Genomic DNA, 20,210 nt, shown 5'->3' with positions numbered 1-20,210 from the left:
ACGCTTCCTTAGTGTTAAGCCTCACTTAAGTCATTCTTCATTTGCTTTCATTGTCCAGAGCCGCCTTTTACTGTGCCAAATGCCACGGTGATGTCTTCATTCCTGAGCTAATTGGAAAATGTAACTGCAAAACCAAGATCCAGCGACACTTCCCAGGTAACTGCACTTTATATCTGGTTGCCCTCAGCCCAGCTTCCAGGGGCATGGCCAAGGAAAGAGGAGAGGTTCCCCCCTCTTAAAAGATAATGCCCACTTGAATTTGGCCAAGAAGGGGCAGATATTTCCCCACTGGGCATACAAGACCTGAGAATCAGTCTTTTAGAGCTGGAACAAATCTTACTAGTTATCTAGTTAGACTCCTTCACACACAGGCAAGTGAGTACCAAGAGATTCAGTAGCGTGCAAAGTCCCAGAGCTAACTGGAGGTGCTTCCCGACTTCAGTCTCAAAGTTCATTCAGCCTGTATCCGACTGCTTGGTTGGCCATAGGCCACCTCATGGCCACTCTTATAAAAATTATTGCCTTACATTTACTTGACAAAGAACATTGTATAAATTTAAGGTGTGCAACATATTGAGTTGATATATTTATATTGCAAAATGATTGCCATTGTAGCTTTAACACCTCTACTGTGCTACATTATTATCATTTCTTTCTTGGGAACAATACCATCCCTTGAGTATTCTGTTTCCTTAATGGATAATAGGGGGGTTAAAATTTACTCATTTTGACACAGTGATGAAGAAATGTAACTTTTTATTCTGTCTCTACATGAACCCAATAGCTTACCAACAACCTTTCCCACTTAATAGCAGGAAAAGAGAAATGAATCTCAAGCATTCATGGTAACTTCCTCCCTTGTGGCTTAAAACTTAGTCTCTTCCAGGTACAGTAAAATTCTATGAGTAAAATCCTTAGTGTTTCAGCAATTAAACTTAATTCAAAATTTGACTTTCCTATCAGGACTTTTCTTATCTCTAAGATTATCTTCCCCTTCTCCCCAGTATTCTATTTAAATGCAGGAGTAAATTTGCTTAACATCCTGGTTGTTCTTGTAGTGGATAGCAAGATACCCTTTCATACAAGTCCTTACCGGTTCCTGAGGTGCCTCATTCCCTTGATAAGTGTCAGCTTCTGTGACCTCTGCATCAATAACCAGTGTCAGCTCCTCCTGGCTTTGGGTCACCTTCTGTCATTTGTTACTAAAATCTATCATCCCTACTATAGCCTCAGGTCTTGAGGTCTGAAGCATCCCTTTTCCTGTATCCCTAGGCTTTTCATTCCATATGTTATTTTGATCCCTCAGCTGTTTGGGATTTTTCAGTCTCCTGGTATACATATGTCTGTCAGGAGGTGGGAGCCCTTTCAGGCCTTCTCTCTGCTGAAACACACGTGCTGGCTCGTCTCCTCCTCAGTAACCACCTTGCACTGTTCCTAAACCCTCCTCCAAGGACACAACACCAATGAAAATGAAACATATGAACACCATATGAAACACCATATGAAAATGGAAACACATTTCTCATTTTCCCCTTTGCACACCACAAAACTATCATGTTTCCCTTGTCTAGCCCCTGCTCACCAACCTGAGACACAAGCTCTGTGTGTTGGGGATGGGGGGGAAGGGACTGGGTCCCATCTGAGAGATCCGGTCTCTTATCATTTTTTATAATAGCTTTATTGAGATATAATTTAAATACCATCAAGCAAATACTTTTAAAGTGTACAACGATTCAGTGGTTCTTAGTACGTAAGCAGATTTGTGCAACTATCAATACAAATTTAGAACATTTTCTGTACCTCTCAAAGAAACTCCACACCCAATAGCAGTTACTCATCCCATCTGCCCACACTCCTCACAGGCTCTAGTCTACTTTCTGTGTCTTAGGTTTACCTGTTTGGGCCATTTCATGAAAAGGGAATCAGACAGCATGTGGCCTTGTGTGTTGGGCACCTTTCACTTAGCCATGCTGTGGCATGTGTCAGTACCTCATTTCTCTTTATGGCTGAACAGTATCACATTGGATGGGTATATTTCATTTTGTTCATTCATTCATCTGTTGCTGGGCATTTGAATTGTTTCTACCTTTTGGATATTGCAGATAATGTTGCTATGAATATTGGTGCACAGATACCTGTTTGAGTTCCTGCTTGCAATTTTTTGAGTATATATCCATGAGTAGGATTGCTAAATCAAATATTAATTCTGTGTTTCATTTTGTGAAGAACCCCCATATTGTTTTCCATAGTGGCTACATCATTTCACATTTGCAAAAGCAGGACACAAGAACTCCAATTTCTCCACATCCTTTTTTTAAAAATGATTTTCCCTTTAAAAAAAAAAAAAGGATAGCCATCCTAATGGGTTTAAATTGGTATCTTATTGTGGTTTTAACTTGAATTTTCCTAATGGCTGATGAGGTCGAGCATCTTTTTATGAGGATCTTACTGGCCATTTGTATATCTTTGAAAAAATGTCTATTCAAATCCTTTAACCATTTTTATATAAGGGTATTATCTTCCTAATATTGAGATGTATATGATCTTTGTATATTCTAAATACATGAAATGTATATTCTGCCAGTATTTTCACCAATTTTGTGGTTTGTCTTTTTATTTCATCATATAATTCCTACATTTTGATGAAGTCCAATGAAGTAGTTTTTCTTCTGTTGCTTGTGTTTTTGTGGAATATCTAACCTGAGGTCATAAAGATTTACTCTGATATTTTCTTCTAAGAATTTTGTATTTTTAGCTCTTATATGTAGGGTGGTGATCTCTTTTGAGTTGATTTTTGTGTTTGATGTAAGAAAAAGATCCAACTTCATTTTTTTCACTGTGGATATTCAGTTGGCCCAGCACCATTTTCTCAAAACATTTCCACATTGAACTGTTTTGGGTACCCTTGTCAAAAAACAATGGATTGCAAAAGTGTGAGTTTATTTCTGGGTCTCAATTTTATTTCATTGCTCTGTACATTTAGCTCTACAATGACTTGACTACTGTAGTTTTATATTAAGTTTTGAAATTGAGAAATATGAGTCTTCCAAGTCTGTTATTTTTTTTCAGTATTGTTTTGATTATTCTGGGTCCCTGTATTTCTTTATGAAAATTCAGATAAACATTTCAATTCCTACAAAGAAGCCACCTGGGATTTTGATTGACATTGTGTTGAATATGTAGGTCAATTTTGGAAATATTGCTATCTTAATAGTAACTCGTTGACTCATGAACATGTGATGTCTTTGTATCTACTTGTATCTTTAATTTCCTTCAACAATTTTCTATAATTTTCAGATAACAGGTTTTAGACTACTTTTGTTCAATTGATTCCTAAGTGTTTTATTCTTTTTAGTGCTATTATAAATGAAATTGTTTTCTTGATTTTGTTTGCAGATGATTCATTGTTACTGTATAGAAATACAATTGAATTTTGTGTATTGATCTTATATTCTGCAACCTTGCTGAACTTGTTTTTTTAGCTGTAATACTTTTTTTGATGGCCTTTTCTTTCTTTTTCTTGCCTAATTGTCCTGGAATAATCTCCAGGACAATGTTGAATAGAAGTAATAAGAGCTTATATCCCTGTTTTGTTCCTGACCTTAGGGAGAAAGCATTAAGTATGATGTTAACTGTAAGTTTTTCATAGATGCTCATTATCTGGCTGAGGATATTCTTTTCTATACCTAAATTCCTCAGGGTTTTTTTTTTTGTTTGTTTGTTTGTTTCTTTTCTTGATTTATAGTGGTTTTGATCTTTGTCAAATGCTTTTTCCTTTTGGAGATAAACTTGTGGTTTTTGTCTTTTATTCTGCTGGTAGAATATATTACATTAATTGATTTTATATATTAAACCAACGTCCTAATTGGTCATACTGTAAAACCCTTTCCATATCTGCTGGATTTGATTTGCTAACATTTTGTTGAGGAATTTTACATCTGTATTCAATACAGATGTTGGATGGTAGTTTTCCTTTCTTTGGTGGAGTGATGTCTTTGTCTGATTTTGGTGTCATTGTAAATTTGGCCCCAAAGAATATGTTGGGAAGCATTCCTTTTCTTTGATATTTTGGAGGCATTTGTGAAGGATTAGTGTGAATTCTTTTTTAAACATTTCATGCAATTTTACCAGTAAAGCCTAACTTCATTTTTTTATTATTAGTTCAATCTCTTTACTTACAGATCTATTCAGATTTTCTGTTTCTTCTTGAGACAGTTTTGATGGTTTTGTCCTTCTAGGAATTCATTCATTTAATCAGTTATCAAATTTGTTGACAGGCAAAGTATTGTATACATATATATTCCCTTATAATCCTTTTCATGTTTGTCATGTCAGTAGTAACATCACCCCATTAATTGATGATTTTTGTTATTTGAGTATTTCTTCATTTTTGAGGCCAGTCTTGCCAAAAATGCTTGTCAATTTTGTTTGGGTTTTTTAATTTATTTTTTCTACTATTTTTCTTTTATTTAAATGATGTATAATTGTTATTATTTACTTCTTTCAACTTGATGTGGGTTAATTTTCTTTTCTCAATGTCTTAACATGAAAGGTTAGATTACTACATTGATTTTCGATCTTTTTTTCTTTTTTAATAAGTAAAGGAATTAACATCAATAAAATTCTCTCTAAGCACCCTTCAGGGACATGTTGTATTTGTGATGTTTTGTGTTTTCATTTTCATTCATCTAAAAGTATTTTATAATTTCACTTGTGATTTTTTGGGAGGGAGGACCCACTGGTTATTTAGGCATGTGTTGTTTTTATTTTCACATATTTGTGAATTTCTATAATTACTTTATTACTGATTTTTCATTTCATTTCATTGTAGTTTAAGAGAATACTTTGTATGATTTAAATCTTTTTAAATTTTTTGATACTTATTTTATGGACTAGTATATGATCTATCCTGAACAATATTCAATGTATACTTGGAAAGGCCATGTATTTTTCTGTTGTTGGGTGGAATGTTCCATAGATATTTGTCAGGTCTAGTTGATTTATAGAATTTTTAAAGTTTTCCATTTCCTTGCTAATAGAACAATTGATAGTTGTCCTATCTATTATTGAAAGTGGGCTATTAGTGTTCCAGTTATTGTTGTTGAATTGTCTATTTCCCCATTTAAATATGTTAGATTTTGCATCATGTATTTTGGATTTCTATGGTTATGTGCCTCTGAGTCTGTTATATCTTCATGGTAGATTAACCATTTTATCATTATAAAATGTCTTTGTTTTTAGTAATATTTTTGAATTACTATTTTTGTATTATGTATTAAGTTCTATTTTGTGTGAAATTAGTATAACCACTCTAGCCCTCTTTTGATTACCATTGTCATAAAATATATTTTTTCATCCTTTTTCTCTCAATCTGTTAATGTCTTTGAATCTGAAGTATATATCTTGCATGCAGCATAGAGTTGGATCATGTCTTTTTTTTTTCCATTTGCCAGTCCCTCCTTCTTTATTGCAGAGTTTAATCCTTTCACATTTAATGCAGTTACTGATAAGTTAGTATTTACATCTGACATTTTATGTTTTTTCATGTTATATCTTTTTTCTTTTTTTAATACTTTCTTTAAAATTTACATTTTAATTGGTTAACATACAGTGCAATATTGGTTTCAGGAGTAGAATTCAGTGATTCATCACCTACGTACAACACTCAGTGCTCATCACAAGTGCCCTCCTTAGTACCCATCACCCATCTAGCTCATCTCATACCTACTTCCCTCCATCAACCCACAGTTTGTTCTCTATCATTAAGAATCTCTTGTGGTTTGTTTTCCTGACTTCTTTCCCTCCCTTCCCATATGTTCATCTGTTTTGTTTACTAAATTTCGCAAAGGAGTGAAGTAATATGGTATTTGTCTTTCTCTGACTGATTTGCTTCACTTAGCATAATACACTAGCTCCATCCATGTCATTGCAAATGGCAAGATTTCATTATTTTTGATGGATGAGTGATATTACCATTGTATGAATGTGTGTGTGTGTGTGTGTGTGTGTGTGTGTGTGTGTACACTCCAGTTTTGTACACCCATTAGCGGACATTTGGGTTCTCTGCATAGTTTGGCCATTTTTGATACTGCTACTATAACATTGGAGTGCGTGTACTCCTTCAAATCTGTATTTTTGGGACCTCTGGGTAATATCTGGTAGTGAAATTGCTGCAATGTAGGGTAGTTCCATTTTTAAATTTTTGAGCAATCTCCATACTGTTCTCCAGAGTGGCTGCACCAGTTTGCATTCCCAACAACAGTGCAAGCAGGTTTCCTTTTCTCTGCATCCTCATCAAAACCTGTTGTTTCCTGTGTTGTTAATTTTAGCCACTATTACAGGTATGAGGTGATATCTCAATGTGGCTTTGATTTGGATTTCCCTGATGATGAATTATGTTGAGCATCTTTTCATATGTCTGTTAGCCATGTGAATATCTTCTTTGGAAAAGTGTCCGTTTGTATCTTCCACCCATTTCTTAAGTGGGTTATTTGTTTTGGGGTGTTGAATTTGATAAATTACTTACAGATTTTGAATCCCAACCCTTTGTTAGATATGTTGTTTACAAATATCTTTTCCCATTCTGTAGGCTGCCTTTTAGTTTTGTTCATTGTTTCCCTCACTGTGTAGAAGCTTATTAACTTGATGAAGTCCCAGTAGTTCACGTTTGCTTTTGTTTCCCTTACCTTCAGCAACATGTCTAGTAAGAAGTTGGTCTGGCTGAGGTCAAAGAGGTTGCTGCCTGTGTTCTCCTGTAGGATTTTGATGGCTTGCTGTCTCACATTTAAGTCTTTTATCCATTTTGAATTTATTTTTGTGTATGGTGTAAGAAAGTGGTCTAGTTTCATTCTTCTGCATGTTGCCATCTAGTTTTCACAACACTGTTTCTTAAAGAGACTGTCTTTTTTACATTGAATGTTCTTTCCTACTTTGTCAAAGATTAGTTGACCATATAGTTGTGGATCCATTTCTGGGTTTTCTATTCTGTTCCATTATACTATTTGTCTGTTTTGTGCCAGTACCATACAGTCTTGATGACTACAGCTTTGTAATGTAGCTTGAAATCCAGAACTGTGATGCCTCCAGTTTTGTTTTTCTTTTTCAGGATTGCTTTGGCTATTCAGGGTCTTTTGTGGTTACATACAAACTAGGATTGTTTGTTCTAGCTCTGAAAAAAAATGCTGGTGTTACTGTGATAGGGATTGCTTTAAATGTGGAGATTGATTTTGGTTGTATAGACATTTTAACAATGCTGTTTTTCCAATCCATGAGCATGGGATGCTTTTCCATTTCTTTGTGTCCTCTTCAATTTCTTTCATAAGTGTTCTATAGTTTCCAGAGTATAGATCTTTTACCTCTTTAGTTAGGTTTCTTTCTAGGTATCTTACTATTTTTGGTGCAATTGCAAATGTAAATGATTCCTTGATTTCTTTTTTTGCTGCTTCACTATTGGTGTATAGACATGCAACAAATTCCTGAATTGATTTCATATCCTGTGACTTTGCTGAATTCATGTATTATTTCTAGCAGTTTTTTTGCTGAAGTCTTTCAGGTTTTCTACATAGTATATTAATGTCATCTGCAAATAGTAAAAGTTTGACTTCTTCCTTTCCTATTTGGATGCCATTTATTTCTTTTTGTTGTCTTATGGCTGAGGCTGACTTCCAGTGCTAGTGCTAGGTTAAATAGTAAGGTTAGGTGACATCCTTGTCTTATTCCTGACTGTAGGGGAAAGGCTCTCAGTTTTTCCCCGTAGAGGACAATATTAGTTTTGGGTCTTTCGTATGTGGCCTGTTGAGGTATGTTCCATCTGTTCCCACTTTGTTGAGGGTTTTTATCAAGAATGGATGCTATATTATGTCAAATGCTTTTTCTGCATCTATTGAAATGATCATATGGTTCTTATCCTTTCTTTTGTTAATGTGGTTCATCACTTTGACTGTTTATGGATATTGAACCAGCCCTTCAACCCAGGAATAAACCTCACTTGATCACAGTGAATAACTCTTGTAATGTACTGTTGATTTTGATTTGCTAGTATCTTATTGAGAATTTTTGTATCCATTATCATCAGGGATGATGGCCTCTAATTCACCTTTTTAGTGTAGTCTTTGTCTGGTTTTGGAACCAAGGTAATGTTGGCTTTGTAGAATGACTTTGGAAGTTTTCCTTCTATTTCTATATTTCAGAGCAGTTTGAGAAGAATAGGCATTAATTTTTCTTTTTGTTCAAATTTTCTATTTCTTCCTGTTTCAGTTTTAGTAGTTTGTGAATTTCTAGGAATTTGTCCATTTCTTCCAGATTGCCCAGTTTGTTTACATATAATTTTTTGTAGTATTCTCTTATAATTGTTTATATTTCTGTGGTGTTGGTTGTGACCTCTCTTTCAGTCATGATTTTATGTATTTGGGTCTTTTTTCTTTTTGATAAATCTGGCTAGGGAATTATCAATTTTGCTTATTCTTTCAAAGAAGCTACTCTAAGTTTTGTTGATCTGTTCTACTGGTTTTCAGTTTGTTTCTGTATCGTTTATTTCTGCACTAACCTTATTATTCCCTTCTTCTGTTGGCTTTAGGCTTTATTTGCTTTCTTGCAATAAGCCTGGATTGCAATATACTTCCCTCTTAGGACTACTTTTTCTTCATCTCAAAAGTTTTGGACTGTTATGTTTTCATTTTCATTGACTTGCATGTATTTTTTTTTAATTTCTTCTTTAATTTCCTGGTTGACCCATTTATTCTTCAGTAGTATATTCTTTAACTTCCATGTATTTGAGGGATTTCCAAATTTTTTCTTGTGGTTGACTTCAAGTTTTGATCTGAAAATATGCATGGTATGATCTTGATATTTTTGTACCTGTTCCGGCCTGATTTGTGACCCAGTATGTGATGTATTCTGGGGAATGTTCCACGTGTGCTTGAAAAGAATGTATATTCTGCTTCTCTGAAATGTTCTAAATATATCTGTTAAGTCCATCTGGTCCAGTGTATCATTCAAAGCCATTGTTTCCTTGTTGATTTTCTGCTTAGGTAATCTGTCCATTGTTGTAAGTGGTGTGTTAAAGTCCCTTATTATTTTTGTACTATTATCAATGAGTTTCTTTATGCTTAATTTATCTATTTATATAATCCAGCTTTCTTAAGAAATCCAGCTTTCTTTTGATGTCCATTAGTATGATAGATGGTTCTCCATCCCCTCACTTTCAAGCTGCAGGTGTCTTTAGGTCTAAAATTAGTCTCTGGTAGGCAGCATTATAAATGGATCTTGCTTTTTTGTCCATTCTGATACTCTACGTGTTTTGATTAAAACATTTAGTCCATTTACATTCAGAGTAATGATTGACCAGTATGAATTTAACACTATTGTGTTAAATGTAGAGTTGGTATTTCTGATGATGCTGTCTGGTCCTTTCTAGCCTTTGTTGCTTTTGGTCTTTTTTTTTCCTCCACTCAAAGGGTCCCCCTTAAAATTTCTTATAGGACTGATTTAGTGGTCACAAACTCATTTAATGTTTATCTGGGAAACTCTTTATCTCTTCTTCTATTCTGAATGACAGCCTTGCTGGATAGAGTATTCTTGGCTGCTAGAGTATTCTTTTCCCATTCAGCACGTTGAATATATCTTGCTAGTCTTTTCTGGTCCTCCAAGTTTCTATGAACAGATCTTCTGTGTACCTAATCTGTCTTCCCTTAAAGGTTAAGGACTTTTTTTCCCTTGCTTCTTTCAGGACTCTTTCCTTGTCTGTGTATTTTGTGAATTTGAGTATGATATGTCTTGGTGATGGATGGCTTTTATTGAATTAATGGGAGTTCTCTGTGCTTTTTGGAGTTTGATGTCTGTGTCCTTCCCCAGATTAGGGAACTTTTCAGCTATAATTTGCTCACATAATCCTTCTACCCCTTTTTCTCTCTCTTCATCTTCTGGGAGTCATATGATAAGAATGTTATTATGCCTTAAGGTGTTGCTGAGTTCCCTAAATCTACCTTAATGATCTCTGACCTTTGTTTCCTTCATCTTTTCAGCCTCATTATTTTATAATTTTGTCTTCTGTATCCTTAATTCACTCCTCTGCCTCATCCATCCTCATTTTAATGGTCTCTATTTGGGTTTGCATCTCAGTTATAGCATTTTAAATTTTGGCCTGACTAGATTTTATTTCTTTTATCTCTGAAGAAAGGGATTCTCTGGTATCTTCTATGCCCTTTTCAAGCCCAGATAATATCCTTATAATCACTGTTTTAAATTCTAGTTCAGACATTTTACTTACACCTACTTTGATGAAGTCCCTGGCCATCATTTCTTCCTGTTCTTTCTTTTGAGGTGAATTCCTCCATCTTGTCATTTTGGAGGAAGAAACAACAACAACAACAACAATAACAATAATTGAATGAAGTAAAAATTTAAAAATTAAAAAAAAACAAATAAAGGAAACTAGATCCTAAGTGTGTTTTGGTCTACTTGTTAAGAGAAGCTTGATAGAACAAAAAGAAAAGATAAAAGAATAGGAAAAAAAATAAAAAATTTTAAATAATAAAATTTTAAAAAGTAACATAAAAGATTTTGCTCTTTCTGTATCCAAAAAAAAAAAAGAAAAAAGAAAAATAACAACAAAAGCAAAACAGAAGCAACAACAACAAAAACCAACAAACATATGAACCATCAAACAAACAAAACCCAAATGAAGCTAGATCCTATTTCCCCTAAAGCTGAAACTTTGCAGCAGTCTATGATCAGAAGACTAAGCTCATGAAAGGGATTTGTGTTGGTCTTCTGGGGGAGGGACCTTCTGTTCCTAGTCTCAGGTAGACTTGTCCTAGAGGAGATGTGCCTGGCAGGCACAGGGAGCAAGGTTTCGTGTAATGGCTCCATTCTCCACTTGGTGGCACTGTTCAGTTCACTGAGGTCGATCAGTGTTGGTGGGCTACTGGTGAAAATGTCTTCGCCCAATTCTCTAGTCTCTGGAGTGGGAAGTTCACGCCCTCACAGCCAAGAGGTCAATTACACCCCTCCTGTGTCTCCCATTTCCATCAGCTCTGTGGCTTCTTCCAGTCTGTGTCTGAGCTGTCGGCCTACCAGGGGGCACTTCCCTTCAGAGTTTTTTCTTAGGTGTGGCTGTGGTTCAAACCCAACACTTCAGAGACCCCCCTCCTCCACCCCCAACAGTTCAGTCCTGGAGTGATCCTCTGGGGAAGGTTCTCACATATGGTGGCTGGTACCAGTTTGTCCTAGGAAATCCATGTAAGGGCAGGGGCTCAGAGTTTATGGTAAATCACAACGCACTGCCATCAGCAGGGCATACTCTCCTCAGCTGGCATCTTTGTTTCTGTGTGGGTGAAAACGGCAGCTTAATGGAGCTAGGTCTTTTGCTCATGGAAAGGCATATCACCTCTACCAAATACACTTCAAGCAGGGGAAGTTTTTCTCCTTGTGTGATCCAAGGGATCCTCAGATTGTACTGCCCACTCCCAGGGCTCTGCCCTGCTTCCTTAAGGAAGCACCACCAGGAGATGAGCTTGGAAACTTCAGACTCTGTGCTCTGCCATTCATAAAAATCTGGTGGTATTGAAATCCTCTTGTTTTTCCCCCATCAGTGGTTTTGGGGTACAGTTTTCTTGTGCAATCTCCTGTGCATGTTTTCACTCTTTTTCTCTAGCTACTTTCAGGGGGTGTGCTTTCTTGTGCAAACCCAATGCTCTGCTTTCTCTCCCCCTCTGTCTTTCTCCCTTCCACAAAAAGGGCTTCCTCCCCTCTGTGGCACTGTGGTTCTTCTCTCCCGCACTTCACCTCTCCACACCACAAACCTGCTGCTTTCCCTCCCTTGAATTATGCAGATTGTTCTGTTAATCCTCATATCGATTTCCTAGGTGTTGAAAATGATTTGACATTCATCTAGCTGTCTTCAAGGAGGAGACAAGTCCTGGGTCCTCTTACTACTCTGCCATCTTAACTCCTCCTTTCTCATACCTGTTTTGTTTCTTAAGTCATTTACTACTTCCTTCTATTGTGTTAGATATTTTCTAGTCCACCATTTTAATTCTCTTGCCATTTATTTACATATATATTTCTTTTTCATTATTTTCTTGGTAGTTGGCCTGGGGTTTGCTGTTAACATAACAATGTATAGTAATCCTGTTTGGATTAATGCCAAATTAATTTCTGTAGTATACAAAAACTATGTTTTTATATGTAATTCTATTTCTTCCCTTTAGGTTATCATTACAAATTATATCTTTATATATGTGTACCCATCAGCATAGCCTAGCAGTTGTTGCTTTGTATATTCATCTTTTGTTTAGGTTTATTTATTTTTGAGAGAGAGAAAGAGAGAGATCACAAGTGGGGGCAGAGAGAGAGAGGGAGACACAATCCTAAGCAGGCTCCAGGCTCTGAGCTGTCATAACAGAGCCAGACATGGGGCTTGAACTCACAAACTGAGAGATCATGACCTGAGCCGAAGTCGTATGCTTAACTGACTGAGCCACCCAGGTGTCCCTGTATATTCATCTTTTAAATCAGAAATAAAAGCGGTAACAAACAAACAAAAACCCCTCTGTTTTATTTTATATTACTTATGTAAATATACCTTTACCAGTGCTCTTCATTTCTTCATGAAGATTTGAATTACTGCCTGGTGTGCCTTTTATTTCAAATCCAAGGACTCTTATTAATATTTCATATAGGGCTTGTCTAGAAGCAATGAACTCTCTAAGTTTTTGTTAGTCTTAAAATATCTTAATTTATCTTTCATTTGTGAAGGATAATTTTATCAGATATAGAATTGTTTCTTGTTTTTTGTTTTGCTTTTTTTTTTCATTCAGGACTTCAAATATGTCATCCTACTGCTTTCTGGCCTCCATTGTTTCTCATGGGAAATTAGCTGTCAATATTATTGAGAATCCTCTGTACATGATGAGTCACTTCTTGCCTCTTTGAAGATTCTCTCCATTTCTTTGGGTTTCAATAGTTTATGAGGTGTCTAGGTGTAGATCTTTTGGAATTTATACTGCATAGAATTTTGTGAGCTGCTTAGTTGTGTAGACTAATGTTTTACATGTAATTTGAGAAGTTTTTGAACATGATTTATTTAAGAATTCTTTCCACCCTTTCTCTCCTCTGCATCTGCACCTCCCATTAGGTAGGTGTTAGTACATTTATATGACATCTCAGAGGCTCTCTTAGGCTCTATTTTTCTTTATTTTCCTTTTCTTCTGTCACTCAGACTGGGTAATCTCCCTTGACCTATATTTGAGTTGCCTGATTCTTTCTTCAGCATGCTCAAACTTGATCTCAAATTACACTGTCTTTTCTTTATTTCAGTTATACTTTTCAACTCCAGGATTTCTATTTTTTAATAACTCTTAAATTTTTATTGATATTCTCTGTTTTATGTTGTTATGTATTTCTTTAGCTGTAATTTTTATTTCTTTAGCTGTAATTTCCCTTAATTCTCTGAACATACATAAAATAGCTTTTGATAGATTTAAAGTTGTTGACTAATAAATGCAAGTCCTGGATTCCCCAGGGACAGTATCTATTGATAGCCTTTCATCCTGTATGTAGATAGTACTTTGCTGTTTCTTTCCATGTCTCATAACTTTTATCAAAAAGTAGACATTGAAAATACTATAATGTGGTAATTATGGAAATCCGATTTCACCCACCTCCTTCCCCAGTGTTTTTTGTTGTTACTGCTTATTATAGTTGTCATTGTTTGTTCAGTGACTTTTATGAACTAATCCTATAATGTCTGCATCTTTATCATTTGTGGCCACTGAATTCTCTACTGTGTTAGTTGAACAACCATGTAAAATTGGACAGAGATCTTGTTTAATACCTGCAACCAATAAGTCTCCCAGTATTTGTCAAGGGATTCCATGTTTTTGCTGAGGCATGCCCTCAATATTCAGCTAGGCAGTTGACAGCTCTGCTTCAGCTTTCGCCTCCTGCTTACACAGAACATCAAGTCAGTTATAGGTGAGTGCCTAGGGCCTTCTCAGCATGTATACTTCTGTACACAGTCCTGAAGTCCTGGGCATGTGTGTTGTTGTTTACATTACTATTCCAGAGTTTTTCAAAGTCCGTATGGACAACTCAGTCCTCAGTTTCCCCTTTAAACTTCTTGTAGTCTGTTGTTTGCCCTATCTTTTATCCATTGCCTTAAGCAGCTGTGATATTAAAATGTGTCATACAGCTCACTGAGTAGAGGATTTTAGAACTAGGTAAGTTCAAATAAGGTTGAAAATATAAGCCATTCAAATAGGATCATCCAGGGAACCACCACACAGGTCTAATAAGGACTCTTCTTTGGAAATAAGGCTTTGAAAGAAATGCGGTTCTACTCTGCTCCCTCTGGCACCAGGAATATGGGACATTACTTTTTAAGGACACTGATTAGCTAGAGAGTTGGGGATGGGACTAATATAAGTTAAAACACCACAAATATTTCTAGTTTTACTGAGATTTATTTTTCTTGATTGAATGGTTTTTGGGTCACTGCTGGTTAGTTTTCAGAATTCTGAAAAAAATTTATCCTGACCATTTTTGTCAGTTTATTTTTTGTTTTTATGGAGAGGCAAACTTTCCAAAGTCTTTACCATTTGGGGCCGGGGGTGTCTCATTTTCATTTTTGAAAGATAGTTTTACTGGGTATAAAATTTTTGGTTGACCGTTTATTTCAACACGGTGAATATGTCATCCCACTTCCTTTTAGCCTTCATTCTTTCTGATGAGAAGTCATCTGTTAATCCCATTGGATTTCATTTGTAAATCAAGTTTTGTTTATTCCTTGCTGCTTTCAAGAGTTTCTTCTTATATTTGACTTTCAGCATTGTTACTGTGATATGTTTGTGTCTGGATATCTTTGTTTATCATATTTGGAATTCATTGATATCTTCAGATGTATAATGTAATAGACTAAGTAATGGCCACCAAAGATATCCATACCCTAATCCCTGGAAACTGTGAGTGTGATTTTCATATGGCAAAAGAAACTGCAGAAATTTGCAGATTATATTAAGGATCTTGAGATGGGAAGATTAGCCTGCATTATCTATGTGTAGTCTAATTATAATTATAAGGGTGCCTATGGAAGGGAGGCAGAAGAAGGAGATTTAACTACATACACAAGAGAAAAGGGCTTGTGGTAAAAACAGATGTAAGCTGATTCAGAGAGAGAAATTGTTGTGCCACTGTCTTTGAAGCTGGAGGAAGGGGCCACAAGGCAAGGAATACAGAGAGCCTCAAGAAACTGGAAAAGGCAAGGAAATGCATTCTCCCCTAGAATTTCTGAAAGGAATTTAATGCCTTGATTTTAGTCCAGGGAAAATTACTTCAGATTCTAAATTCCAGAACTGTAAGAGAATAAAGGAATGCTTTTTTAAGCCACCAAATTTGTGGCAATTTGTTACAGCATTCATGGGAAAATAATACTGGCATACCCCTTTTTATTGTGCTTCACTTTAGTGCACTTTGCAGGTTTTGCATTTTTCACAAATTGAAGTTTTGTGGCAACCCTGCATCCAGCAAGTCTGTTGGCACTATTTTTTCCAACAACATTTGCTCACTTCATGTTTTTGTGTGACATTGTGTTAATTCCTGCAATATTGCAAACTTTATTGTGTATGTATATATATATATATTTTTATTATTTTATATATATATATATATATATATATATATATATATATATATATATAGTGATCTGTGATCAGTGATATTTGATGTTACTATTGTAATTGTTTTGGGGTGCCATGGACCGTGCCCATTTAACACATATAACTTAATTGATACTGTGCGTGTTCTGATTGCTCCACTGATGAGTACTCCATTCCTTCTCCTTTGGCCTCCTTATTCCCTGACACACAATATTGAAATTGAGCAAGTTAATAACCCTATAATAGCTTCTATATGTTCAAGTGAAAGGACAAGTCAGTTGATGCAGGAAAGTTCATTGTTTTATTTTAAGAAATTGCCACAGACACCCCAGCCTTCAGCAGCCACCACTCTGATCAGTCAACAACCATCAGCGTCAAAGCAAAACGCTTCACCAGCAAAAACGTTGTGACTCATTGTAAGCTCCGATGATGTTTAGCATTATTTAGCAATAAAGTATTTTTTTAATTAAAGTATGTACATTGTTTAGACATAATACTATTGCACACTTAGACTATTGTTTAGCATAGACATAACTTATACGTGCACTAGGAAAACAAAAAATTCATCTGACATGCTTTATTGTGATATCTGTTTATCACAGTAGTCTGGAACCAAACCCACAATACATCTGAGGTGTGCCCATACTTGTAGGTTAGTATTTTTCATCAAATTTGGGAAGATTTTATTCATTATTTATTTGAGTCTTTTTTTCTGCTTCTTCATCTCTCTCTCCTCCCTCTTATTGGTCCTGTCTTTACATGTATATGTTACATATAATGTGAATCCACATTTTTCTGGAACTGTTTATTTTTCTTCATTATTCTCTCTCTCTGCCTGTCTCAATCTATCTGTCTCCCTCTCTCTCCCTCTTGCTTTTACTCTTTTGGAAAGCAGTCTCTATCAATCTGTCGTTTTATTTGCTAATTTTTTTCTTCTGGCAGTTGAAATCTATTGTTGGGCCCTGTGTTCATTTCCATTCGCTACTGTAACCAATTACCACAATTTAGTGGCTTAGTTATAAATTAACATTTGTCATATGTTATGGGGTCTGGCAGCATGGCTGTGTTTCTTTATGGAAGTTCTAAGGAAGAATGAATGGCCTTGCTTACTCAGGTTGGAGAGGCTGCCAGCACTCCTGGGCTCATGGCCCCCTTCTGTCTTCAAAGCCAGCAATGTCTGGTCAGGTCTTTCTCATGTCGCATCGCTCAGATTCTGCTTCCATCATTACCATTACCTTTTTTGACTCTGAATCTTCTGCCTCCCTGTTCCATATTTAAGGAACTTCTGTTTTACAATGTTACTTCTGTTACAATGGACCCACCTGGATAATCCAGGAAAATCTTTCAAGGTGAGCTGATTGGCACCTTTAATTCCATTTGCAACCTTGAATCCCTCTTGCCATATTGAGCATATTCACAGGTTCTGGGGATTAGGACATGGACATCTTTGGGGGAAGGTGTATTTTGTGCCTATCATAAGCTCCTTGATGTATCTCCTAGGCCTGTCATACCGAAGTCTGAAGCTGAGGTATCATCAGGGACACACTCCCTCCGAAAGCCCTCAGGGAGAATCATCCTTGCCTCTCCCAGCTTCTAGAGGCTGCTGGTGACCCCTTGCCTGTGGTAGCATCACTCCAGTTGGACTCCATGTTCACATGGCCCTTTTTCCTGTGTCTCTCTTCCATGTCCGTGTGTTCTCTTCTTGTTTTAAGGACACCAGTTTTGGACTTAGAACTCACCCAAAATCCAGGACGATTTCACTTTGAGATTCTTAACTAATTACATCTGCAAAGATTTAAGGTCACTATAGCAGGCAGCTTGGATGGCCATAACAAAATACCACAGACTGAGTGGCGTAAACAATAGGAATTTATTTTCTCACAGTTCTGGAGGCTGGAGGTCCAAGATCAAGGTGCTAGCCAGCTCAGTTCCTGGAGAGATGTCTCTTCATGACAGGTAGCTGGCCACCTTCTCACTGTGTCCTCACATGGCAGAGAGTGAGCTCTGGTCTCTCTTCCTCTTTTTATAAGGATACTAATCCTATCGTATCAGGGCCCTCATTTAGCGTAATTACTTCCGTAAAGTCTCCATCTCCACATATACTCACAATGGGAGTTAGGGCTTCAACATGTGATTTGGGAAGGACACAATTCAGTCCACTGCAGTCACATTCTGAGCTTCCCAGTGGACATGAATTTGAGGGGACACTATTCAGTCCATTAACCCTTCTAGTGAATAATTAACTTCAATTAGCGTACTTGTCAACTATAGAATTGCCATTGTTTCCTTTTTGTAAAAAATTGTTTATTGTTATTGTCTCTTTGAAGAGACATTGTCATCATGCTTTCCTTCTTGAATCATCATTTTTTAAAGTTCTTTGAACATATTTATAACAGCTGCTCTGAAGAGTTTGTCTACTGAGTCTGACATCTGTGTGTGTGTGTGTGTGTGTGTGTGTGTGTGCATGTGTGCGCGCACATTTGTTTTAATAATGTTCACTACTTACGTTGTTTCACTGAGGAACAGATCTGTGGAGCTGCTCATGTTACCATTCCACGTGCAGAACTAAAGGCTCCATCTTAACCTTGGCTTTATTTTCTCTGAATCTTTCAATTTCCGCATGAAAATCTAACACCATTTTGGGCATAAAAAGAAGCTATTCCTATGTGATTTCCTGAAATCCCTGTTGTCTGTAGGGTTGCCACTGAATGCTTAAGTCTGAAGATTGCTAATTAAATAGACTTCAAAGCCCTATTTTGGATTCAGAAGCTAAACACTGACTCTTACTGTGTCCTATAAACGATGAATCTTTCCAGAGGCAAGGGATGAGGCTGAATAAATAGGAGAAATAATCCTGTTAAAGAAAGGAGTGAAGAAAGAGAAAAAAACAATATGTTTAAAGCATCCTTTCACTACACATGTCTTTAGAATATATGAAAATCTAGCAGGGTTTCATGTAGTAGATGTGTTCCTGTAAACACAGTGTACAAACTTTTGCAAGCACAGTGTATACACTCCTGTGCACACACTTCTGTCAGTCATTTTGCAAAACAAAACTGTTTTATAAAAATTAGTAATCACCACTCTATTTAGCCAGCTTTTATGTGTGGTTTTATTATATATATTTTTTTTTAAATTTTTTTTTAACATTTATTTATTTTTTTGAGACAGAGAGAGACAGAGCATGAACGGGGGAGGGTCAGAGAGAGGGAGACACAGAATCCGAAACAGGCCCCAGGCTCCGAGCCGTCAGCACAGAGCCCGACGCGGGGCTCGAACTCACGGACCGCGAGATCGTGACCTGAGCCGAAGTCGGCCACTTAACCGACTGAGCCACCCAGGCGCCCCTATTATATATTTTTTAAAACAGGAAGTTGCTCTAGTATAAAGAGGGAAAGATTTTTGCCTAAATAGAAAGGCTTGGCGATCATATTTGTAGATATGCCAAATTTTACCCACTTCTGTAACATGCATTTAATAGTATCTAGGGAGTAAATTAGTAAGACTTATACTCTAATGTTTGAGCTTTTCTGTAGTTATCACAATTCTCAGAATATTTGATTTTTCTCATAATAGGATCATTTCTTCTTCTTGCCCAGCACTAATCCTCAGTCACCACTCCTGCCATGCCTATTCCCTGTGTCCAGGAGAACTTTATCAAATTATCTGGTACACAGATGCTCGAATAGTAGGCAGCTGTTCTTGACTTTGTTTGCCAGACGATGGCAGCAGAGTACCAGGAAATGCTCATGGATCTGGAGGCTAGGGAGTAGGCTTGTGTGGGGAATTTGAATCCAGAGAGAGCTCTCAAGGAAATGTGCAGAAGAGGACATCACCGTAGAAGGGGGCTCTTTGGCCTCATAGAAAAGTCATGATAGTATGTGGAGATTCTCCCAGTGAATTTCTTAGGAATTTAGCTTAGGAATTTAGCAGTAGATGACAAAATAGAAAAATTTTCTAACTTTGGATTAGTACAAATTTCAGGTTGAATATTTCATGTTTCAGAGCCAGATGAAGAGTATCCCCAGTCCACTCTTTTCTAATAACTATCTCTTTCTTGAGCTAATTGAGTTTTCTCAGTCCCACCAATTTCTTCCTCCTACTATGCTAATTGAGAGTTCAGAAGACCTGAATGCCAACGACCACTGATTAGCTGTGATTTAGGGAAGACGTGCTACCTTTTGGAGTCTCTGTGTTATTTCCAAGCCAGGCGGTTCTTGTCATCCCTGTGGCCATTTTCAATTCTGATGTTCCATGATTTATAATCCCTCTTTCCTTTGATCATTTCCGCTTTTTTTTTTAAATTTTTTTTTAACGTTTATTTATTTTTGAGACAGAGAGAGACAGAGCATGAATGGGGGAGGGGCAGAGAGAGAGGAAGACACAGAATCGGAAGCAGGCTCCAGGCTCTGAGCCATCAGCCCAGAGCCCGACGCGGGGCTCGAACTCATGGACCGTGAGATCATGACCTGAGCTGAAGTCGGACGCTTAACCGACTGAGCCACCCAGGCGCCCCCACTTCCGCTTTTTAAAACTGGAACCACACCAGAGATTCTC

General features: G+C 36.7%; 1 protein-coding gene across 1 annotated transcript in view; it reads left to right on the top strand.

Annotated features, from left to right (window-relative positions):
• Positions 1-20,210, top strand: part of KCNU1 (potassium calcium-activated channel subfamily U member 1) — a 148,630-nt gene that overhangs the window by 52,921 nt on the left and 75,499 nt on the right. The window contains exon 18 of the mRNA XM_053901086.1: positions 59-156. Coding sequence (XP_053757061.1) covers positions 59-156 — 98 coding nt within the window. The remainder of the gene's footprint in view (positions 1-58; positions 157-20,210) is intronic.

Source organism: Panthera pardus, unplaced genomic scaffold, assembly GCF_024362965.1.
Source record: "Panthera pardus isolate Hobbes unplaced genomic scaffold, ASM2436296v1 HiC_scaffold_13, whole genome shotgun sequence".
In the NCBI taxonomy this organism is placed as follows: domain Eukaryota; kingdom Metazoa; phylum Chordata; class Mammalia; order Carnivora; family Felidae; genus Panthera; species Panthera pardus.
This window is presented reverse-complemented; position numbering and strand designations above follow the sequence as displayed.